The sequence below is a fragment of the Amborella trichopoda genome, chromosome 2, assembly GCF_054954075.1.
Source record: "Amborella trichopoda isolate Santa Cruz 75 chromosome 2, AtrichopodaSantaCruz75HAP2 v2.0, whole genome shotgun sequence".
In the NCBI taxonomy this organism is placed as follows: domain Eukaryota; kingdom Viridiplantae; phylum Streptophyta; class Magnoliopsida; order Amborellales; family Amborellaceae; genus Amborella; species Amborella trichopoda.
The window spans coordinates 18,003,173-18,028,913 of NC_142337.1; the positions used below are offsets into that span (position 1 = coordinate 18,003,173).

General features: G+C 38.5%; 1 protein-coding gene and 1 long non-coding RNA gene across 3 annotated transcripts in view; one reads left to right on the forward strand and one right to left on the reverse strand.

The window, feature by feature from the left end:
- The window catches only part of LOC18445716 (putative F-box protein At5g52610), a 38,119-nt gene extending 12,413 nt beyond the window's left edge, over window positions 1-25,706 (reverse strand). For both annotated transcript variants that reach the window (XM_011629303.3, XM_006855848.4), the window contains exon 1: window positions 24,575-25,706. In XM_011629303.3, coding sequence (XP_011627605.1) covers window positions 24,593-25,681 — 1,089 coding nt within the window. In that variant the 5' untranslated portion in view covers window positions 25,682-25,706 and the 3' untranslated portion in view covers window positions 24,575-24,592. The remainder of the gene's footprint in view (window positions 1-24,574) is intronic.
- On the forward strand, window positions 2-13,555 carry LOC148783138 (uncharacterized). Its single transcript, XR_016049323.1, has 2 exons — window positions 2-341; window positions 7,507-13,555. It is a non-coding gene; the product is annotated as an uncharacterized LOC148783138 (long non-coding RNA).
- Window positions 25,707-25,741: the final 35 nt, after the last annotated feature.

The window sequence follows — 25,741 nt, forward strand, 5'->3', positions numbered from 1 at the left end:
AATTGTGCCAGCGGCTAAGATCTTTCCTTGGCTCTCTATGATAGGATGAGAGTTAAGATGTGAGTGTTTGAGAGGGTCGTGTCCCCCAAAATCTAAGTGAGGCACTATCCATTGGGACCCCTTTGGTAGTGTAATGCCCTGCCGCCAAAAGGGCAAAAGAATAGGGTCGTGTCTTGCAAAGCCACTGCCTATCAAAATCCCCAAAGCGTGTTGGGACTGTGTGAGGCATGCAAAGGAGTGATCTGTTGGTGGTGCTTCCCACCTGGTGTGATGATAGAAGTTCTATGCATCGAGATTTGATTTGCCTGAGGGATAGGGCTTCTATTTTAGGAGTTAGGGAGGTAAGTAATATCTCTTGATATTGATTATGCGTGATATATACTTGCCTAATTATGTTGATCTATTAAGATGCTCATGATTGAATGATTTGATTGACTTTTGGTTCATATCATATTTGATTAATCTGATTTGTTATTGCTCCACCATGAATGAATCATGCACGACACATTATTAAATATGATTTTGAAACATGGCTCCATGTTTTGTAAGACTTGCACAACTCCCTAAGTATTGTTATGAGAGAATATGCGTAGGCAGGAAAGCATGGCACCTTGATCGATTTATTGGGCTTTACAGCTCACTCTTGTAACTTTCCTCTATGTAGAGTAATAGACTGCGGGTTTTGGAAGGGCATTCTGGTGATCACAGTTGGAGCCCATATTCCCTTCCTGTGGAAGCTTCTTTTTACTGAGATGTTTTAGTTGGCAGATTGCCCTTATGGTCTACTTTGTATTGGAATTATGTCTTGTTGTATGGGCCTTTTGTGCCTTGGACGCAATTGTACTCACTATTTTGGAATTATCATATGCTTTTTTGGGACTTGTTTGTCCATCAGTTCAGGGTTATGTGTTTTGAGCTTGGTTTTGCTTTTCTTTCGTGGTTGGTTTTAATCCCTTCATTAAAAAAGCGTTGTGCGCACTACAACCTGAGTGGATTTTGCTACTTGTGGTCGTGACCCCACGCCCTATTGTCCTCCGGTGGGCTCGGGTAAGCCCTTTGTGGGTTAGGCAAGGACGGTAGGGGGCAGGGTGTCATAATTTGTCACAACCCCACCCCCTACAGTCCTTGTTGGACCCACAAAGGGCTAACCCGAGCCAGCCGAAGGACAATAGGGCGTGGGATTACAACCATAGGTAGCGAAAGTCACTCAAGTTGTAGTGCGCTCAATGCTTTTATAATGAAGGGATCAAAGCCGGCCACGAAAGAAAAGAAAAACCAAGCACAAAACACATAACTATGAACTAAATGACGAACAGGTCCCAAAAAGGCATTTGATAGTTCCAAATTAGTGAGTATAATTCCAAATTAGTGAGTACAATTGGGTCTAAGCCACAAAAGGCCATACAACAAGACATAATTCCAATACAAAGTGGACCATAAGGCCAATCTGCCAACTAAAATATATAAGTAAAAAGAAGTTTCCACAGAAAGCGAGTACGGGCTCCAACTGTGATCACCGGAACACCCTTCCAAAACTCGCAGGCTATTATTCTACATAAAGGAAAGTTAAAAAAGTGAGCTGTAAAGCCTAGTAAATAGATCAAAGTGCCATGCTTTCCTGCCTACGCATATTATCTCATAACAATACTCATGGTGTTATGCAACTCTTAGAAAACATGGAGCCATGTGTCAAAATATATTTAACAATGCGTCGTGCATAATTCGTTCATGGTGGAGCAATAACAAATAAGATCAATCAAATCTGATATGAACCAGAAGTCGATCAAATCATTGAAGCATGAGCATCTTAATAGATCAACATAATTAGGCAAGTACATATCATGCATAATCAATATCAAGAGATACTGCCTCACTCCCTAATTCCTTAACTCCTGAAATAGAAGCCCTATCCATCAGGCCAATCAAATCCCAATGCATAGAACTTCTACCATCACACCAAGAGGGAAGCACCACCAACGGATCACTCCGTTGCGTAGTGCCTCACACACATAGTCTCCGTTGCGTAGTGCCTCACACACACAGTCTCAACACGCTTTGGGGCTTTTGATAGGCGGTGGCCTTGCAAACCGCGACCCTCTCCTTGTGCGCTTCTGGCAAGAGGGCGCTACACTACCAAAAGGGTCCCAATAGATAGTGCCTCACTTAGATTTTGGAAGGCGTGACCCTCCCAAACACTCACATCCTAACTCTCATCCTATTATAGAGAGCCAGGGAAAGATCTCAGCTGTCGGCACAATATTTCTCATCACACAACATGTGACCATCACCACATATCATATCATAAGCATTAGTCTACGCACACAGTATATGACCATCAGCACATATCTCATAAGCATGGGTCCATGCACACAACATGTGACCATCAGCACATATCGTATCATAATCATGAGTCCATGCACATAGCATGTGACCATCAGCACATATCATATCATAAGCATGAGTCCACGCACACAGCATGCGACCATCAACACATATCATATCATAAGCATGAGTCCACACACACAACATGTGACCATCAGTACATATCATATCATAAGCATGAGTCCATGCACGGAATGTGACCATTAGCACATATCTCATAAGCATGTGTCCATGCACATAGCATGTGACCATCAACACATATCATATCATAAGCATGAGTTGTGTACACAGCATGTGACCATCAAGACATATCATATCATAAGCATGTTATACATATACTAACATGAAACATCAACATGTCCAAAGAATGTTATGCGTATAATCATATTGGTCTAAAGTTTGTCAAACTGTTTAATGTTCATGGGTGAAGTTTCTGTTTTGCACTGCAGAAAATCCAAAGTGACCCTAATAAGAAAATGACCATAACTTTCAAACTACAAGAAATTTTATCATGATTCCAAAACCAATTTCAAAATAGATTCATTTCAAAGTGGTTTGACTTCATTCTAGTATATTTTGGTTAGTGAAAAGCTTCACACAAAAACACTTTATATCTCTAGAATTTTACTTCACAAATCTGACATGCTTTAAAAAATAGTTAATAACTTTCAAATCAAATGAGATATTAACAAAGGGTCTTTTTCATGCTGAAATAGATTCAATGGGTTATTGACCCACCAAAATTCATGGTCTAAGGAGAGGTTTAAGGTACCCAAACGATCTCTTAAACAGGGGCCACAATTTTGGAAATCAAAACACACTTTAGAAGGATTTCAGTAGCATGCACCTGCACTCGCACTCACACCCACACTCATACTTGACTTTCATATTTTGATTAGGTAAGGAAACATATACATTAACATAAACATGAAGCCATGAAAACTAGATTTACTTAGCTACCCCAATCGAAATTCCAAAGTGTTCCACCAGCTCACCTTGAATGCCAAGCTCCAAAGGATTGGATTCATGCTTAAGGGATTAAGGCTTGGGGAGGTTTAAAAGGCTTAAAGGGAGGAGAAGGAGAACGTGGGTGAAAAAGAGGGACAGTGAGGAGAGAGAGAGAGAAAACCCAAATTCACGAGTGGGTGGGGAGTATAAATAAGCATGGATGGTGGAAGCATGCATGTGCCACATGGCACTCATGCATGAAGAGAAAGAGATAGAGCAAACATGGGAAACTCAATGATGGGGTGGAAGGATGCATGTGCCACATTGCACTCATGCATGAAGAGAGAGAGAGCAAGCATGGGAAACACAATGATTGGGTCGAAGGATGCATGTGCCATATGGCACTCACGCATGAAGAGAGAGAGAGAGCAATCATGAGAGAGAAGAAGCACCCTAGACCACCATACACCCCCTGTGCTCAGTAGCGCACTCAACCGTCTGCACTCTCAATGCGCGTCCGTCTACTCGTACTCGCCAATGCGCTCTCAGCAACGCACTTTTCCGTCCGTACTCAACAGTGCACTCATCCGTCCGTACTCAACAGTGCACTCATCGGCCCGCGCTCAACAGCGCACTTAACTATCCACGCTCCCCACGCGCGTCAATCCACCTGCGCCAACGACTCACCAACGTACTTCAGTTACCCCGAAAAAGTCTCGGTCCTTACATCATCCCCTCCTTAACAAGGATATAGTCCTCTAAATCATGCATCTACTATTTAAATAAATGGGGGTACTTTTCTCGGATCTCCTTATTACACAATACCCGCACCCTTCTATCCAGTATCTGAACTGGCCTCCCAATGAAGGTCAGTTCCTCTCTGATCTGTAAGGGTTCACATCTCAGAACATGGGATAAATCGGGCTCATACTTCCGCAATAAAGATACATGAAAGACATTATGGATGTTTGCCAACTTGAGCGATAAGGCAAGTCGATATGCCACCCTTTCGACCCTCTCCAAGATCTCAAAGGGTCCGATATAGCGAGGGCTCAGCTTCCATTTCTTGTCGAACCTCATGATGCCCTTGGATGGTGACACCTTTAGGAAGACCTAATTACCCACCTCAAACTCGAGGTCTCTCTTTCGATTATCGACGTAACTCTTCTGCCGTCTTAAGCCTCTCTCGAATCAATGTTATCTTATATGAGGTCACCTAGACGATTTCTAGCCCCAAAAGCCTTTTCTCACCAATCTCATCCCAACAAATGCAGGACATGCACTTCCTTCCATAGAGCAATTGAGTGTCCCTTTTATCTGAGGTTATCAACTAATTATTTGAATAGCAGATGTATGATTTAGAGGACAAAATCATTTTTAAGGGGACGCATGATGTAAGGACCAAAACTTTTCTAGGGTAATTGTAGTACACTGGCGAGTCGATGGCACGAGTGGACTGACGCGCGTGGGGATCACAGATGGTCGAGTGCGATCGGATAAGTGCATAGCTAAGAGCGCGGATGGATGAGCGAGCTGGCAAGCGTGGGTGGTCGAACATGCGTTAAGAGCACGGACGGTTGAGTGCGCTGCTGAGCGCGGGTGGTGTATGGTGGTCTAAGGGTGCTTCTTCTCTCTCATGTTTGCTCTCTCTTCGTGCACGAGTGCCATGTGGCACATGCATGCTTCTACCCCATCATTGTGCTTCAAATATTTGCTCTCTCTCTTCATGCATGAGTGCCATATGGAATATGCATGCTTTCACCCCATCATTGTGTTTCTCATGCTTGCTCTCTCTCTCTTCATGCATGAGTGCCATGTGGCACATGCATGCTTCCACCGCATCATTGTGCATCCAACACTTGATCTCTCTCTCTCTCTTCAAGCATGAGTGCAATGTAGCAAATGCATACCTCCACCATCCATGTTTATTTATACTCCCCACCCACTCATGAATTTGGGCTGTCTCTCTTTCTCCTCACTGCGCCTCTTTTACCCACGTTCTCCTTCTCATCCCTTAAGCCTTCTAAACCTCCCTTAATCCTTCAAGCTTGAACCCAATCCTTTGGGCTTGGCATTCAAGGTGAAGCTGGTGGATAACTTTGAAATTTCGATTGGAGTAGGTAAGTGGATCTAGTTTCCATGGCTTCATGCTTATGTTAATGCATGTTTCCTTACCTAATCAAAATATGAAACTCAAATATGAATATGGGTGTCAGAGAGAGTGCAGGTGCATGCTACTGAAATCCTTCTAAAATGTGTTCTGATTTCCACAATTGTGGCCCCTGTTTAAGATATCGTTCGGGTATATTAAACCTCACCTTAAACCATGAATTTTGGTAGGTCGGTAACTCATTGAATCTATTACAGCATGAAAAAGACCCCTTGTTAATAACTCATTTGATTTGAAAGTTATTAACCATTATTTGAAGCATGTCCAATTTGTGAAGTAAAGTTCTAGGGATTTAACGTGTTTTGGTGTGAAGATCTTCACTGACCAAAATATACTAGAATGAGGTCAAACTACTTTGAAATGATAGATAGATGAATCTATTTTGAAATTGGTATTGGAATCATGATAAAGTTCCTTGTGGTTTGAAAGTTATAGTCATTTTCATATTAAGGTGTCACCCTAGATTTTTTGATGTGCAAAACAGAAACTTCACCCAAGAACATCAAACAGTTTGACAAACTTTAGACCAATATTTGGGGTTACCTTCTATACGAAAGTTGTCTTTTCATGAGCCTAGATTGTCATAAAATTGGGTTCAAGTTTAAATGATCTTTGAATCTCATGATAGGCCTTTAAAGGTGGACTGTGTACATATTGAAAAACCAGAAATATGACATGGTGATATCTATTCCATTGATATATAGCATGACATTGACATGATGATGTCTCTTGAACTAATAAGCATGATGATATGATATAGTGATGCCTATTGCATTGATATACAATATGATAGTGACATAATGATGTCCCTTGAGCTAATGAGCATGATAATATGCTTATATGCATAGCATGCTGTTGATGTGATATGTGCGCATTGTAATATGCTGCTTATTATGTGTTGATGGTCACAAGCTATGTGCATAGACTCATGCTTATGAGATATGTGTTGATGGTCACATGTTGTGTGCGTGGAGTCATGCTTGTGAGATATGTATTGATGGTCACATGCAGTGCGCGTGGACTCATGCTTATAAGATATGTGTTGATGGTCACACGCTGTGTGCGTGGACTCATGCTTATGATAAAATATGAGTTGATGGTCACATGCTTATGAGATATGTGCTGATGGTCACATGCTGTGTGCATGGACTCATGCTTATGAGATATGTGTTGATAGTCACATGCTGTGTGCGTGGACTCATGCTTATGATATGATTGTGTTGATGGTCACATGTTGTGTGATGAGAAAAATTATGCCAGCAGCTGAGATCTTTCCCTAGCTCTCCATGAAAGGATGAGAGTTAGGATGTGAGTGTTTGGGATGGTCGCGCCCCCCAAAGTCTAAGTGAGGTACTATCCATTGGGACCCCTTTGGTAGTATAACGCCCTCCCGCCAGAAGGGCACAAGGAGAGGGTCGCGTCTTGCAACGCCACCACGTATCAAAAGCCTCAAAGCACGCTGGGACTGTGTGTGTGTAAGGCACTACACAACGGAGGGACCCATTGGTGGTGCTTCCCTTCTGGTGTGGTGGTAGAAGTTCTATATATCGAGATTTGATTGGCCTGATGGGATAAGGCTTCTATTTCAGGAGTTAGGGAGTTAGGTAGTATTTCTTGATATTGATTATGCGTGATAAATATTTGCCCAATTATGTTGAACTATTAAATTGCTCATGCTTGAATAATTTGATCGACTTTTGGTTCCTATCATATTTGATTAATTTGATTTGTTATTGCTCCACCATGCACGACACATTGTTAAATATGATTTTAACACATGGCTCCATGTTTTGTATGACTTGCATAACACCCTGAGTATTGTTATGAGATAATATGTGTAGGCAAGAAAGCATGGCACCTTGATCTATTTATTGGGCTTTACAGCTCACTCTTTCAACTTTCCTCTATGTAGAGTAATAGAGATAATATGTGTAGGCAAGAAAGCATGGCATCTTGATCTATTTACTGGGCTTTACAGCTCACTCTTTCAACTTTTCTCTATATAGAGTAATAGACTGCGGGTTTTGGAAGGGCGTTCTGGTGATCGCAATTGGAGCCCGTACTCCCTTTCTGTGGAAGAATCTTTTACTTATATGTTTTAGTTAGCAGCTTGGCCTTATGGTCCACTTTGCATTGGAATTGTATCTTGTTGTATGGGCCTTATATGCCTTGAACCCAATTGTACTCACTATTTTGGAACCATCATATGCCTTTTTGGGACTTGTTTGTCCATCAGTTCATGATTTTTTGTTTTGTGCTTGGTTTTTCTGTTATTTCGTAGTTGGCATTGATCCCTTGATTATAAAAGTGTTAAGCGCACTACAACCCGAGTGGCTTTCGCTACTTGTGGTCGTGACCCCATGCCTATTGTCTTTCGGTGGGCCCCGATTTACGCCTCTGTGGGTCCAATAAGGACGGTAGGGAGCAGGGATGTGACAAATTATGTTAAACGTATTTATGTGAATCTAAAGTAATTTCTGATAATATAAAGTATTTTTTGTGAATTGAAAAAGTTTTCTTTTCTCATTGAAATTATTTTTAGGGTGTTATTGATGGCATTAGAAGATTAGAGATTGGGCAGAAAATGTCAGTTTGTAATCTTTATTTGAGTTTTATTTTTCCAATTTGAGATGTCTTTTGCCGGGTCTACTAGGGGTGAAGATCCAAGATGGAAATATTGTTTTAACCTGGATAAAAATGATAAGAATAAAATTATATGCATTTTTTGTGGACATGTTTATAATGCCGACATAAATAGATTTAAGAAACATCTTGCCGGTATTAGAGGTGATGGTGTTCCATGTAAGAAAGTCCTAGAGCTTGTAAAGAAAGAAATTTTCGAATACATTGAAGGTGAAAAGAGTAAAAAAATTTCAAAAAAATAAGATATAGCATAATTAAATTCAGGGGTCCATGTTTTTTCTGATAATATTGACACTGAAGAGGGGGAAAAAGAGGTAGCCATGGTTGGTACTCAAAGCTCGAGCAAGAGGGCTTTTCGGTGTAAGAAGCCTCGTATGAGAGGCCCTATAGATAGTTTTTTTACTCCTAACCCTAAGACAATAATTGAAAAAGGCAAAGGAGGAAAGGGGAAAAAACAAGTGACAATTGAAAATAGATTTAAGAAAGAAGATAGAGGCAGGGTGATTCAGTATATTGCTCGATGGTTTCATCATACAGGCATTTTTTTTAACACCGCTCGCTTGAATAGCTTCCATACAATATTGGAAGCAATTGGGCAATTTGGGCTAGATTTGAAAAGTCCAACTTCTTATGAGATTGGAGAACCACTACTGAAGAAAGAAGTTGAATATACTAACAAATATCTCAAGACCCATAAGGAGGGATTGGCTAAATTTGTGGTTTCTTTAACAGATATGTGGAGTGATAGGAGGAGTAACATCAATTTGTTGGTAAATTGTCCCTGTGGTACAGTTTTTTGCGATCAATTGATGCTTCCAATAATATACATGATGCTCATTATATATTTTCTTTCATTGATGAGGCTATTGAGGAGGTTGAGGAACTTGTAATTCAAGTGGTCACATATAATGCTGCTCCCAATCTAGCTGTAGGTCATTTGCTTCGACAAAAGAGGTCTCGCATATTTTGGACTCCTTTTGCATAGATCTTATGCTTGAGGCCATTGGTGATTTGTCTACTATTAAAGGAATTCTGTTTAAGGCTAAGGAGGTTACAATCTTCATATACATTAACATACTTACCCTTAGCATGATGCGCAAGTTTACAAAAAACAGAGAGCTAGTGAGGCCTGGGGTCACTAGATTTGTCACTGCCTACCTTATCCTACAGAGCATGTATAAGAAGAGGATCACATTAAGGTGTAAGTGGTCTAGAGACGCCAAGGGAAAGAAGTTACGGGATATTGTTCTTTCGAAATATTTTTGACGTGGGGTGAAGCATGCGATATTAATATTTCTTCCCTTGGTGAAGATCTTGTGCTTGGTTGATGCTGATAAGCCCTCCATGGGCTTTATATATGATGCAATGGAAAGGGCTAAGAATGAGATTGTAGAGAATTTGGGCAATGATGCAGCCAAGTACGACAAATGAGATAGGCAGCTCCATAGACCATTGCATGCAGCAGGGCACTACTTGGACTCCAAATTCTTTTATAAAGATGTGCATATTGAGTCAAAAGGGATAATTATGGAAGGTTTTAATGAATGCCTTAATAAATTAGTTCCCGATCTACATATCCAAGATAAGATATCAACTGAAGAGCTTATTTCGTACAAATGTTCTTTGATGTCATTTGAGAAAGATATGGCATTAAGACAGAGAAACAAAGACGAACCAGATAATATAATTTTGAATTTTGTTTTATAAAGTACAATTTTCTTTCAAGTTTCAACTGTCAAGTTCTTAGAATTATGTACGATAATGTTAAATGCCTAAATTAATTATAAAGGTTGCCCACATATTGCAGCCCAATGGTGGAGACAACATGGGAGTAACGCTCCAAACCTCTAGAAGATGGCTATACAGATTTTGAGGTTGACAGCTACCTCTTATGGTTGTGAGCGCAATTGGAGTTCATTTGAGATGGTATTTTACTATTTTACAATTTTATGTGTTTTTCTTATTTATAAGTGTATTTTTCTAATATAGATTCATAGAAGGTAAGAAGATCGTAGACTCATAATAGTTAAGGATTTTTCCTTATAGGTGCATACAAAGAGAAGAAATAGTGACTTGGTTTTTGTTAAAGAGAACCAAAGGCACAAGGAGAAGAAAAACTAGCCAAAGAAGGATCTTATCTCATCGAAAGACATGGAGAATGCTTCAGATTAGCTAGTTGGTGACCCTGGTATTGCGGAGGTCTTCCCAAAGGAGGGTTTGACATGGGAAATGGTCGAGGAGGCTTTGGGGCAAGCTTTTGATCCTAGGAGGGCCACTTGAGCAACTTCTTCTGCTGGTACTTCACACTCACAGAGGGAAATAGAGGAAGAAAAGGCAGATTCAGAAGAATCTTCGAAATAAGAGGAATATGTTGAAGAGGGTGATGATTCTGATGATGACGGCCTCGATTCTTATGCAGATTGAAGTAATGAAGAGGATGATTCTGATTTTTATTGATGTCTTCTCTCTTCTTTTGTAGTAACTTTATCGCACCATCTTGGTTTGGGCTTTAAACATTTGTACAATTTTGTTATGTGGTTTATACTTTTTTTGCCTTTTGGACTATTTTGTTGTGTGGTTTAATGGTTTTTTATAGTTTTGGAAGTCAGTTTGTTGAAGACTTGGAGAGTTGGAGACTTGGATGTTATTATGGTTTATTTTATGGCTATTGAATATAGAAAATACGAGAGTTGGAGACCTTACAATAGACTATTAGACTTCTAAATGTTTTGTATGGTTTGGAATTTTGAATAAGTTTATTCTCAACCTGAGATATGTGATATGTTTGTATATAAAAACGTATGTTGCGAACTTACAATATTTTCAAATGGAAAAAATTACAAAATTTGACACAAATATATGGATATATGTGCATTTGGATAGAAAATATATGAAAAAATGCTCAGAATTTGCACTACATGATGCCCGAGGTTCTGGGCCCCCACCTAGGTGCTGGGCGCCACGCAAGCCGTCTAGCATTTTCTGAAACCTTGCCTATTGGATGATGGACTTTTGCAAATTACATGAGGGGCACGCCCCTACCGTTTCATTCTTTATTCATTTTCAAAGATCATCATGCGCACTTTTGGAATGAATAAATGACATTTGTTAAAATTATTTCCTACATAGGACAATTTGGAAAAATGGCCAAATCTAGGATTTTAATGAGTAATAAGGTTATGAAATCTCATCATTTGATCTTGATGGCTAGATAAGGATGAGTGACTAAGATCAAAGCCCTCTTAATTGCCATGGATGATGAGCATCAAAGGCCATGATCAATTTACTTAAAATCTCACACTTGAAATTGCCTATAAATAGCGCCCCTTAACTTCATTTCCAACACACTTGAGAACCCATCATGATGAGAGATAAGAGAGAGTAAGAGGCCCCATGCTTCACCTATTCCCCTTCCGTGCTTGTTTCATTTTGTGAGCAAAAATTCCTATGGCCATTTTTTTTTACAATAGTTCTTATGGACATTAAAGGTTCCTCTCTTGATGTCTAGGTTATTTGGTAATCTACACTTGAGGTAACTTTCATAGCTCTATTCCTTTCTAAAGTAATTTATTCATATCCCTTATGAAACTATGCATGTATATCATCATATGTGCATAGTTCAGTTTAGTACTTAGCACCTAGACACCATCTTTTTCTTGATTTTCATTACCTGATTTTTTTGAGAATTCTCTGAGAATTTTTTTTTGTTTTAGAGGAAAGTTCACTAAATTTCTCTGAGAATTTTTTAGCATATCAATAAGCATTTGATGCCTATTTGAGTACCATTTCATTAGTCCTTGGTCCTTGAGTGTTTCTCTCATGAAACTACTCTTGTTTCCTTAGGTTTATAGCCATATATACTCACATCATTTAAGTTGTTTATAGCTTACTTTTGTTCACTATTTTAAACATCAAAAGTTCATCTCTCTTTCTCTCATTTTAAAGTCATGTATTTTTCAAGTGTTCATAAACCTCCCACTTCATAAGTGAGATCAGCCCTTGTGATTTAGGCATCCGTGCATTCATCCATAAGACAAAATTAAGTCCCTAAAAGGTCCACTTGAGAGAATTGGGAGCAAAGGGCTCTATCATTGGCTACCCACCGTTGTTTTGCACTTATTTACTGTAACTTTGAGTTCATTAAAGTTTTATGTCATCAACAGTTGATTATGTAAAGTTTGGAGTTCATTGATATGAAAGAGAAAAGTCTATGTACAGTCAATATATAAATGTGTGTGTTAAGTGGTGTAGTTTGCTTCTATGAGTACAATGTGTTTGTTTTTATGACTTGGGGACTCCAAAGAGTTGTATTGCTTTTATTTTCAATAGTATTTAAGTCTTTGTAAATCAAAAATTTTAATGAGAAGTTGTATGTGAAAGAAGTGTTTGTAAAAATTTTAAGTTGAATAATAAGTGAAAGTGTTATACAAGCAGCACTCTAGCCTCTTTACCACCATCAGTTCTTTGCATTGATGAATACAACATATTCACTTGGATCTTCATTTTAAAACAGAAGTCAGATGTTCCCGATATCTTTGTTAAATTTCATTCCTTTGTTGAGTCGTATTTTATAAGGCCACATTACTCAATTCCAAAGGGGAGGGGAGTACACATCAGGTAAATTCAAAGAATTTCTTTCCAACAAAAGAATTAAGTAAGAGCTTTGTTGTCCTCATACACCACAACAATATGGTGTAGTGATAAGTGAGGGTGATATTGAGTCTAGGATGCTCTTTATACAACACTTTCACATGTGGCTTACAAAATTCTTACTCATTATTATAGCCACAATTTTGAACTTACAGAAACTCAAATATCATTTAAAATGAAAAAATTACAACTCTATAGGGTCCCCAAGTCATAAATAACCAACACACTACTCATATAGAAGCAGACTACACCACTTAGCACATACACTTGCACATAGACTATACAAACACTTTTCTTATCAATATAAACCAACTCCAAACTTTGCATAATCAACTATTAATAAATAAAAAGTTAATAAACTTAAAGTTAAAGCAAATAAGTGCAAAGTGGTGGGGGGAAGCCAATGGTCGAACCCTTTGCGTTTGGGTCACATAAGTGGACCTTTGAGGGACTTAATTTTGTCCCATGGAGGCCTATAAAACACAAGGGTTGATCTCACTTATGAAATGGGAAGCTTATGTACACTTGAAATGCACTTGATTAACTTTAAAATAAGAGAGAAAGAGAGAGAGAGAGAGAGAGAGAGAGAGAGAGAGATTAACTTTTCGTGATGAAGACAGTGACTAAAATTCAGCTATAAACAGCTTGAACTATGTGGGTGTAGGTGGCCATAAACTTGAGAAAACAAGAGTAGTTTCACAAGAGAAACACTCTAGGATCAAGGGCCAATGATATAGTACTCAAATGGACATCAAATTCTTGCTGATATGCTCAAAAAATCTCAAAGATATCAGGTAATTAAAATGATGAAGAAAATGGTGTCTAGGAGCAAAGTCGTAAACTAGACTATACACATATGATTGTATACATGCATAGTTCCACAAGGGAGTTATAAATCATGAATACTCAAGTATATATGGATGAAAAGGCTATTGCAATCTCAGATTTACAGCAAAGAAAATATGAGCAAAATACTCTAGAAATAAAAGAGTTGGAACTATGGAAGTTACCTTAGGTGTGAAGCACCAAGTAGGAAGAAAGCTTTAATGGCCATAGGAAGTTTGTTCACAACTTGAAGGAATAAAGATGAAAAAAGAATGTAGGGCGTTGAGGCTCTCTCTACTCTCTATCCATCTCTCACCTAGTGTGCTCTAAGATGTGTATTGAAATGAGGCTAAGGGGTTCTACTTACAAAGAATTTTAGGTGTGATATTTTAAGAGAGTTAATCAAGACCCTTGATGCTCATCATCCATGGAACATGTGAGAGCTTTAATCCTAGCCAATCATCCTTATCTAGCCATCAAGATCAAATGATGAAATTCCACACCCTTATCACTCCTTAAAAACCCTAGATTAAGTCATTTTACCAAATTATCCTAAGCTTCAAATAAATTTCACACATGCCATTTAAGTATGCCCATAGTGCTCATTGTGATCTTTTGAAAATAAGTAAAGAATGAAGAGGGAGGGGCGTGCCCCTTTTGTAATTGGTAAAATATCTTCCAACTATCCATTAGAATTAAACCATTTCAAAAGATTCACATGAGCCCAAGCCCATGGAGTGATGCCACACAAAAAGTAACTTTAAAATATCATGTCCAACCATGGATCAGCATTTAAGCCATAATTTCATGGCATACCCAAAACCCTCACAAATGACAAACAAGGAGACTTGATAGTATTTGATGCCATGCTAACGCTAGCCACTAGTGGGTCGTGTGGCGTGTCACGTGTCACTATATGGCCACTTGGGGGTACGTGGGGCTCCCCACTAGTTGCCCTCAAATGGAATTATTTAAACAAATCCAAAAACTCCTTTTCCTTGCTCCGAAAATTCAAAAAATTCAAAAATTCTATAGATATTTCCATCATAAATTCTAATTGTAGCATTAAAATAAAATTAGACAATTGGTAAATGAGATCTTTAGGCTAAAATCTAGGTATCGAAGTACTCTATTGGGCTAAACCAAAATGATGATCCATTCTCTCGGAATGACCCACCAAGCCTATGCTCTACAATCTATGGCACGACGCATATTATGGCTTATCAAAGTTGCCCTAATCAATGTCTTGTCATTTTCAAGTATCAGTGGATTACAAGTGTACCCCTGGAGCAATATATACGGGGGTCCTCTCAAGGTACAGGTGCACAATCTCTTCCTAGTTGGATAACACGTTAAAAGAGTATCTTCCCGTGCGACTGTGGGTACCCATGCCATAAGGCAGTCTCATGTCGAGATACAGACTCATGTCTCATGAGTCACAAGTCACAACCATCCTATATAGGGCCATTACACTTAAGGTACTTAAGTTTTGATCTCTTCTTGGTTCTCTTAGCCCTGGCCAACACATAATCAATGAGGCATACATTTTAAGTATATCCCTGACTTAGAGGTAACTCGTACACTTTTTACAGCGATCTCACTCCCTCACTGGTATTTCTTATTACCTCATGTACTTGGGGCATGTGATTTTAGGCCCTAATGCACCAAGCACCTAGAATCATCATCTCTCACTCACCCCCACCATCTCTCACTCACCCCCACGGAGCAAAGGAATCTTGAATTTAAGACCTTGAAAAGCCATAATTCCAACAAGAAGAAAAAATAGACATATAAGAGAGGCAGCCTAATATATGATGCATGTTAGCGGAGTCTCCAAATCTACGTGGAGTGAAGATTTTCACATTATAGTGCATATTATTAATAAGTTGCCTTCCACAAACATTGATGGAAAATCTTCATTCTTTACTCTTCATGGAAGAGACCCAGAATACATCATGTTACGACTTTTTCAAGGCTACTTATTATGTTCATGTCAATCGAAGTCAAAAGGATAAGTTGATGCAGAAAGCTGAGATATGCATGTTCATAAGCTACAATGTATATGCACAAAGGGTATTGCTGTTATTGCCCAAGAAATAAGAGGATATGAATTTATGGACATGTGATCTTTGATGAAAACGGAATTTATTCTCCTCCAAAGCTTCTTAAATTGAAAGAGAAGGAAAGAGAAGGCCTGGAGGTTGATGCCCAAGATGGATTCTCCCTCATGCACCATTTCTAACAAACAAAACTTATTGCATGATGAACCAGAAAGTATTAAAAGTTCGTAGAGCGATTAGAAGTTAGTCATCAGAAGAAGATAAAAGTGTTACACATGAAAAGCATGACACATAGCTAATAGTAGCCCATGAAGGACAATTCAAGTATAGAAAATGAGCACCAAGAAGTAGAGAATCATGAGAGAGAACTTGACATATGCCTTACAAGCGATCAAAATCAAAATGTAGTACTTCATAGTCCATTTAGGGAGCAAAATCAACTCAGAGAATCAGCTCGCACTTGGCGTCAGAAAGGTGGGCAAGTTATGACCCTCTTTCCGTTGAAAGTCAAATTCTCTTGATAGAAATTCCAAAAGAGAATGGGTCCGGTTTGGATGAATTGGCATTTAAAAATGTGAGATGGATAGAGGTAGTGCATGAAGAGATTCAAGCATTGCAAAGATAAAGAATATGGGTGATATTCCCAAGGCCTAAAGTACAAAATAAAGTATAAGCAGAATGGTTCCATTGAGCAGCTCAAAGCAATGTTCATCGCAAAGCGATACAATCGAGAATAAAGGCTGGACAATGATGAAACTTTAAGTCTGTGGTAAAGTGGGCGCCATCAAAGTTATTTATCCCTTGCACTAGCCCATGCTAGGGAGATGCTCCAGTTGGATTTTAAAAATGCATTTACAAGGGGATTCGAAAGAAGTAGATACAGAATCGCCAATGGGATATAGTGAAGGAGATATGAAACTCATAGAGTGCAAATTAAATCGGGTGAGATGGGTTGAAGCAGGCATCACGAGCTTGATTTGATAGCTTTTGTAAAGTAACAAGGAATTATGGACTTCAGAGATCTCTAGTAGACGTCTCCTTATTTATTCAGTGTGATAGAAAAGATATAACCATTCGACTATTCCATATAGATGACATTATCCTCAAAAGTAGCTCATTGAAGAAGATGAATCACATTGAAAAGGTTCTTTTTGATGCATTTCAAATGAAGTAAATGGGAAATCTAAAATACTTTCTAGATATAGAAGTTGAAAGAAGAAAAATACGATAATACTTGGGTAGCACGAATATGCTTTGACCTTTTGAAAAGGAAAAAGATGTTAAATGCAAAACCAGCCCCCTACGCCTTAAGTTCGGAATAGAAGATTGGAAGATAATAAAAGTTTCGGAGATTTTATTACATACCCAAAAGAATACAGTATTACAGTTGGTGCCTAATAATATCTCGCCTTCACAAGACCCGATGTACCTTATGCTCCAAATTGAGTGAGCCAGTACATGCATAGTCCAAGAACAGATCATGTAGAGGCTACCAAGAAGATGCATAAAGGACATTACAAATAATGGGCTGCTTTACTTTAAAAATAATCCTAAGGACATGACTCTTTAAGGTTTGTAGCCTTTTTAGATGCCAATTGGGCTAGGGACGATCGGTTATAGATTATTTTGTGTTCATGGGCAATAATTTGGTATCCTTGCGTGGCAAGAAACAATGGACAGTAGCAAGATTAAGCACAGAGGCTGAGTTCTAGTCCCTTCTGGAGTTGGAAAAAAAAAATTTGTTATGGTTCTTGGTCTCAGATTATGTAGTGTCATTCTATACTATAATAATCAAAGTACAATAGTCATCACCATAAATCCAGCGCTCCATGAAAGACGAAACATATTCAGAAAGGCCAACACTTCATGAGTGAGAAAATTTAAAACAACGCAATCGATGAAAATTTGTTGGGACCAATGAAAAGGTGGCAGATATTTCTACAGAAAGGCTAACCAAACAAAGAAATAGACTTCTAACTATCCATGATTGCTACTTATAAACAATATAACATGGTTTACAAGAGCAGATTTGTAAATATGTTCATATATAAATATTAATATCGTCATAAGCGAGTTCTATCAATAAAATATCGTCATAAGCGAGTTGTAATTTATATAAGGACATTTAAACCAAGGGCTAGTCTTGGACGTGCCATTCATTCTCTCATACCTAGCTCGTGCGTCCTATTCTTCTTTCTTCTTGAATTATTTTCAGTGGCACAAAAGGAAAAGAAGCGTCCATAATCTTCCAAGAACTTAGAAAGAGAAAATCAATGCATACAAGAAAACCCAATTTAATATCAAAAATCAACTAAACTTTAAGAATGATCAGAAAGATATCACTACGACATCAAAAGCAACAAAAAGGAAATATTCTCCCCAAGTGGAAACTATCACACAAGAGCCACCCGAGCTGCTCTGTAAGTGAAAGATAAACCAACCCAATTGCCAGAAATAGGTTATCCACAACCATCGAATCAAAACCCTTGATTCGCTTACACTAAAACAACGCTCTCTCTCTTAAAATTCTTATTCATCAAACATAATCTCTCTCCCCCTCCTCTTACAAATCTGAAGATGGGTAGTGAAATAAACTTTCCCTTTTGAACAAAGTGATAACATTGATGGAGGACAAGAAATTGATTTCACGACGACCAGTGAAGGAAGGGAAACGGAGAGAAATTTGAAATGCACTCAAATTAGTTCAGATGAGGGACATATTTTGTTCTTTTTCATTTTGTTGAAACTGCAGATGACTAAGGTTTTTTAATTTTCTTTTGCTTTTTGTGAATAAGGGTTTGGTGAGTGAGTTTGGAGAATGGTTTTGGGTGTTTTAGAGAGATTTCATGAAGGATCTCAAAGCCAGTAAACATCCCATGTGTTTCCTGTGGCTAAGTGGCCATGAATTTTAGGGAGGGGCTGTCATCACTTTATTTACGTCAATGATTGTCTATGATAATTTTGTTTTTAAATCCATAAAGATTTCTGCCATTAATGGAGCATAAAGGACCTTCAATATTGATGTAACCTTAACTTATCCCAAATTTACAGCAAGCTATTATCATCCCTTTGATCTTAGAGGCTTAATTTTGTAGACAATACAATGTCATTTTATTATAGTCCATATCAAACCACACAGTTTGCCCTTTGTATCTACACTCTAACCATCTATTTGTGAGCATTAAACCTCCATTATCTTGCTGTAATTTGAGTTCTGACATCAGTTATAGCAAGATAGATTTTGAGTTTTATGATATTTATGGCCAATTGGCAAGTCCATGTCATAGCACAGTCCATACTACACCATACATACCTATAACCCATGCCATCTATCTATGAGAATTAAGCATCCATTACCTTGCTGTAACATGTGCTCTACTATCAGTTGCAGAAAAATAGAGTTTAACTTTTATGATTTTGTGGCCAATTTTGAAAGCCTACATGATGCACATGAGAGGCCTTCCATATGGTGCACATTCTATGCTCCAAGTTGCACAATTGCTATCTCCATGCTAGATCTCTATTGTCAATTGCATGCACACTGATCTAAGTATTCTAGAATGACCTATTATCGTGTAAGATTGCTTTCTTGGTTGACTTCCCATTTCATGGAATGACGAGGACACGCAATCCCCGTGCTATCGAAGGCGGAGATCGTACTTGGGGTGCATTAGTCTCATGGTTTGACCTCGAGCAAACAAGTTCTAAGTTTGGTCTCCCATGGTTAACTTTTTCATAATTGAGTTGTAATCAATTTGTATAACTCTTGTAAAGTGAAGGAAAGCATTTGTGCTGAATTTTGATGTACTTGAAAGTATATCTAATGTAATGAAGATTGCATATTAAGCACACAGTCGTGCTGGAATGCTTCCTTCTCTAGAGTAATTGAACAGAAAGTGTGTGGGGGGCCATGAGGAGTTTCTTTGTTTTCTTCTTTATTTTGAGCAGTAGAAGTGAATTTAAAGTGGTGGTATCAGTCCCACCTTTCTGTATATCGATTGTCCACCCTTAGGCGTTTTTGTAGTCATCCTGTAGGTGATCATTATTGTATGTTGTACATCTTGTAGACCTTCCCTTTAAGACAAAAGTTAACAGCTTCAACAAAAATCAGTCCCACCTTATTGTACCTTTGTTCTTTTATGTGTATGTATTGATGTATACTGGCCGTTCTTGAATGAAATTGTAGAAAGTATTAGACCAAAGGGGCTAGTTCACACATCCATCTCTCTCTCTCTTTCTCTCTCTCTCTCTCTCTCTCTCTCTCTCTCTCTCTCTCTCGCATGCATGCACAGACATATGTATATATAATCGCGAGAGACAGAGACAAACAGACCGTTTCAAATGGTGTTCAGCACCTTTTATAGATTTTGGTTGTTACCACGAATGAGCCTAATCCAACACCAGTAATGTTTTATTCACAATAAAGAAAGCCATGTTTACTTTTAGTGTATAACCATTTTGTACTTATATACAACTTAGAACAGGATTCATACAGCTGACCCTAAATAGTTCAGATAAGGATCGGATGATAATGATGATGATGATAATACAACTCGGACAACTTTTAGGTCTGGATTCTTTTAAAAGATTTTGATACCTAACAAAAAAGAATAATATTTTTATAAATTTTATCATATTCATTACATATCCAGAAAGATTCACATAACTAAAAATTTAGGTCTTACGGATTCTTTTAAAAGATTATACATTTTCTCATATTCATTACATATCTAGTAAGCTTCACATAACTAAAAATCCACAATAGAACTTGATGAACTCCGTAGATGGTACACGTACTTTGAAATTCAGTGAACTCCATCTATGCAATTGTACCTTATGAGGCTGCCATTCTGTGAGACAGATTATATGGTAACCTCAAGTCTTCAAGCCATTTATCCCCCATAATTGGCACCACAGTGTGGGCTGAAAACAGCAGGCATATAATATTTGAAGAGGCTTTTCTAGTAATGCACCAATTATAAGATTATTGTTAAGTTTCATTTGTATTTTAAGCAATTTTAAACTTATAGAATACAAGTTAGATGCATAGAAAATGCTGCTGCTTGTGTGCGCTTTCGTCAATTATCCCTGAGAAATCCCTTTCTCATCTAATAAAATGTACACTCATCCCTTCATGTTAATACTTGATCTCTACACCTATCATCTTGAAGCTTCAGGACCTTTCCTTACCACCCATGGACTCATCAGCCTAATGATCACCGAGTAGGTAGATCAAAGATGACATGGGAAACATGATCATAACCAACTCATCCATTAATCAGCATCAGCATCCCAAATATTCAGTGACAATATGTCATTGCGAAAGAAATCCAGACAGCATTATCGCATGGTCATTTCGTTTTTTGGATGTTAGGCAATGCACAGCATAAATACAAAGACAAGTTTAAATCATACTTTCATCATCATCATCATCATCAGAGCCTTTTTCCAACTAACTAGGGTCAGCTACACGAATCTTGGTCCGCCATTCTGCTCTATTATACCCTCAGTGATGCCTTAAGTACCCAAATCTTTTCTTACTACTTCCAACCATGTCTTTTTGGGCCTACCCCTTGTCATTTTTTAGCCTTCCACTTGAACTAACTTGCACCTTCTAACAGGTGTTGTATTGCGTATGCACTGCACATGGCCAGCCCACCTAAGTTTACTTTCTCTCATCTTATGGCCTATTGGTGTCACACCTAAATTCTCCCGAATGTATTCATTTCGAATTCTATCTGTTCTTTTCTTGCCCCTCATCCATCTCAACATCCAAATTTTAATCAGCATCAGCTTCCCAAAAACCCAGTGACAATCTGTCATTGAGAAAGAAATCTAGACAGCATTATCACATGGTCATTTCTTTTTTTGGATGCTAAGCAATGAAAATCATAATTTCAAAGACAAATTTAAATCATATTTTCATCATCATCATTATCAGAGCCTTTTCCCAACTAATTGTGGTCCGCTACACAAATCTCGGTCCGTCATTCTGCTCTATTATACCCTCAATGAGGCCATAAGTCCCCATATCTTTTCTTACAACTTCCAACCATGTATGTTTGGGCCAGCCCTTGCCATTTTTAACCACTTGAACTAACTTGCACCTTCTTATAAGTGTTGTAGTGAGTTTGCACTGCACATGGCCAGCCCACCTGAGTCTACTTTATGTCATCTTATCCCCTATTGGTGTCACACCTAAATTCTCCTGAATATACACATTTAGAATTCTATACGTTCTTATCTTACCACTCGTCCATTTCAACATCCTCATCTCAGTTACACTCATTCTATGGGTATGTTGTTTCTTGACCACCTAGCATTCTGCCCCATAAAGAAAAACTGGTCTCACAATTGTCCTATATAGAAGTTGCCCTTCAGCTTTATTAGTATGCGGTGATCACATAAAACTCCAGTTGCACATCTCCCTTCGCCCACCCAGCTCTAATTATGTGTGATATCTTCCTCAATCTCTCCATTTTCCTAGATTATCGACTCAAGAATATAAAAAGTCCGCTCTTTTTTTGGTGTTTTTTGGCCGTCAACTACTTCATTGTTTAAATATTGAAACAAACTCCAAGAAAGTGCAATAGGGAAGAAGCTTGTATTGAGATCACTGAAAGAAAAAACGAACTCAGGTTGGGGCTCAGGAGGGTGCGAAGTCCAAGTCTATTCCAAAAATATAATGGGAAACCAGCCAAAGTCGGTTGATTGCCACGTGCAATGTGCTGAACTTGGGACACTACCAAGTCCAAGAATCAGGGGTGAGTCCAATTAGACTAGGCTCAGTTTTCTTTCACTAATTGACATTGAGGTAGTTTAATGTATGCTTGATATGTACATTATGGTCAAAGTTGCCCAGTTAGATTGAAAACTTTAGAGCCAGTCTAAGTCATACAAAAAATGTCACTTCACAACTTGCTACCAATTCTACAGTTAATTAGAATTTGTATTTTTTTTCCTTTTTAAGACAAACTACATCTTAACTTAAAATTAATTCTGCAAACAATATCCATGGAATTGCAAACTTTAGAGGGAATGCTTCTTGCAAGAAAACAGATGCATGTTAGCGCAATGGCTTTCGCGCTAGCCATTGCTTCTTGAAAGAAAACGGCTGCACGTTAGCACAACAACTTTTGTAATCTTAGTCATATGGAAAATGTAACTTCCCAACTTGCTAACAATTCTGTAGTTAAGTAGATTTTGTATCTTTTTTCCTTTTAGCGGAAACTACATCGTTACTTAAAATTGATTTCTGCAAACAATGTCTATGGAATATATTCAACTTAGTTATCTCCTTTGCTTCGCTCTCATCAACAACTGCGAAAGAATATTTATGATAGCTACAAACTACCAAATCTGCATCATCATCATTATCAAACCTTTTCCCACCTAAGTGGGGTCGGCTATACGAATCCTACTCCGCCATTTTGCTTTACCCTCAATGAGGCCATAAATCCCCATATCTATTTTCACTACTTCCAACCATGTCCTTTTGGGTATACCCCTTGCCCTTTTTGAGCCTTCAATGTGAACTAACTCGCACCTACTGACAGGTATTGTACAGGATCTGCGCCACACATGGTCAACCCACCTAAGTCTAATTTCTCTCATCTTATCGCCTATTGGTGTCAAACCTAAATTCTCTCCTGAATGTATTCATTTCAATGTTTCAAAATACACTAGGCAATGCCTAAGCGGCCGAGGGGTCCAAGCCGCCCAACGCCTAGGCAGGCACCGGACCTGGGTGGCAGTGGCCCAATAGAAAAAAATGTCTTTATAGTCTAACAGTATAAATATAATTGTATAATACGTGAGAATTAGGGATTTAGGGCATATCAAATGTATAGTACACAAGTCCCCATAGCACGCACTCCTCCATACTCTATAACCATAAGTCCATATCCAATTATCCATAGTCTGATAGTCCACACTCCACAGTCCACACAAAGTTACCACGAACTAGTGAACCACAAATCCACAGTACACAACCTCTAATAGATTTATAAAACATCCAAAATTAAATCTAATATCAATGGGTGATGCTTAGATCAATTTCTCGTAACTTTGAGAAACCTTTTGATCCTATGGAAATCATTAAAAACTAGTTTTTTTGGGGCTTTTCTCTCCCTAAAATAGGCTCTAATGGGTTTTATGTTTCAAATGAACCTAAAACCCACAATTTTGCCCCTTCAGTATTTAAAAAATGACCAAAAAATGCAACGAGGGGCATTTCTACTCCTAAGGACCCAGGCAGGTTGTCAAGCACCTCGGGATATCCTGCCTAATTTAACCGCCTAGACCTGGGCGATGTACCCAAGCTTTTTGGACCGCCTCGACATTGTGTGAACCACTTCTTTTTAAATCACTTATTCATTTCGAGTTTTATCCCTTCTATCTTGCCACTCATCCATCTCAATATCATCTCAGCTACACTTATCCTATGACTGTGTTGTTTCTTGACCAGTCAAATCTGAATATGCACCTCAATAATGAAGCATTATTTTCTTATTTATTATCACTTTTAATAAAACAATGATATTGACTTCAGAAGATGATTAACAACCCTTATTGAAGGTAACAACTAAGAAAAAAGAAAAAACAATAACTTAAACAAACCAATGAAATATAAAGTACCTTAAAATTCACTTGTAGCAGAATATTTAAATGCCAAATCAATTGACTACAACAATGCGATGTCCTCAGTAACTTTCCAAATTACTACCCAACACAAACCCTATTTTGCAGTGATGTGAAACTCAGCTATGTTCGGGTAAAGCAAAGAAAACTGTGTAAGACCTTCTATTTCTAAAGAGAAGAAGCCCATTAAAATAATAAAATAAAATAAAATCCAAAAATAAAAACAAACAAACCAAATGAAGAGAAACAGTCTAACCTTATAGCAAACTACTCCTTATAGCAAACTACTCCACCTAGACGCCTCCATCTGTTTCCAAGCGAACATGGTAGGGCGATATACCAAGTGTCCTTTGAACCATTGAGGTGGAAATGACTTTAACTGATCATTCACAGAATTATAAGTTACACAATTGTCCTCATTCTCCATAACGAACATCTCATCGAACCAGACAACCGGATGAAGTCTGAAATCACGGAGCCCCAATTCCTTCAGATCCAAAGTCATCACCTCAACCCACTGATTGTCTTCATACAAAACCCAAATCCCTGCCTCCAAAACTTCATTTGTCACCATTGCATAAGAAAGTCGACCATTCCACTCCTGTATTTTATCGCATGAAAACCCATTTGCCCCCATAATCCCGAAGCCAATTGGGGTCCAAATCTTTTCCCATTTCTTTCTCTTCGTGTCGATGGATACTAAAAGTTGTTGATCATTCGACAAGGCATACCAGGTTGTGCCAATACAAACAAATGAACTCAAAGGAAGTAGACTAATTCCCCTCTGAGCATTTAGCAAGCTCCAACTCCCCACCGATGAATCGAATATCCAAATGTCATAGGGGTAGGAATGCACTAAGATCTTGAAGTTTCGGGAATTGGGGTCGAAGGAAAACCCAAAACTCATTATCGAAGTCTCCAGTTTTGGAATAGGGCAGAAATTTTGCTGTGCAAGAGGATTCCCAATGGACAATTTAACAGAAGATCCCAATCCGATCAGGCAACATACCATGCCATTACTGCAAGCGAAACCTTTAATGTCATCTTCACACTGAAATTGTGTCTCGTTACAGGATAAAGCATTGCTAGGATCGAAATTGCTCCGAAAAAACATCTTCTTGATACCATAATCGCAATCTTTGAGGAAGAGAGTAAAAGGTCGAGGCGATGAGAGGGAGGAAGGGAGGAAGGATTGAGAAGAAAGGAGGCCTTCCCATGATTTGCAAACTGCTCTGAATCGGCAGAGAGTCTTCACTGGAAGTAGTATGAAGACCTTCATCAACAGTTCCTTTGGTAGCGAACCAGAGAGAGAAGCCATGCGCCTCTCTGTTTCGATCTGTAGGATGCAGGAGGGAGAAGCCATGTTTCTCTCTCCGGGCTGCTACTATGAAGAAATGGGGGAGCAGAGGGTTCGACTTTAAAA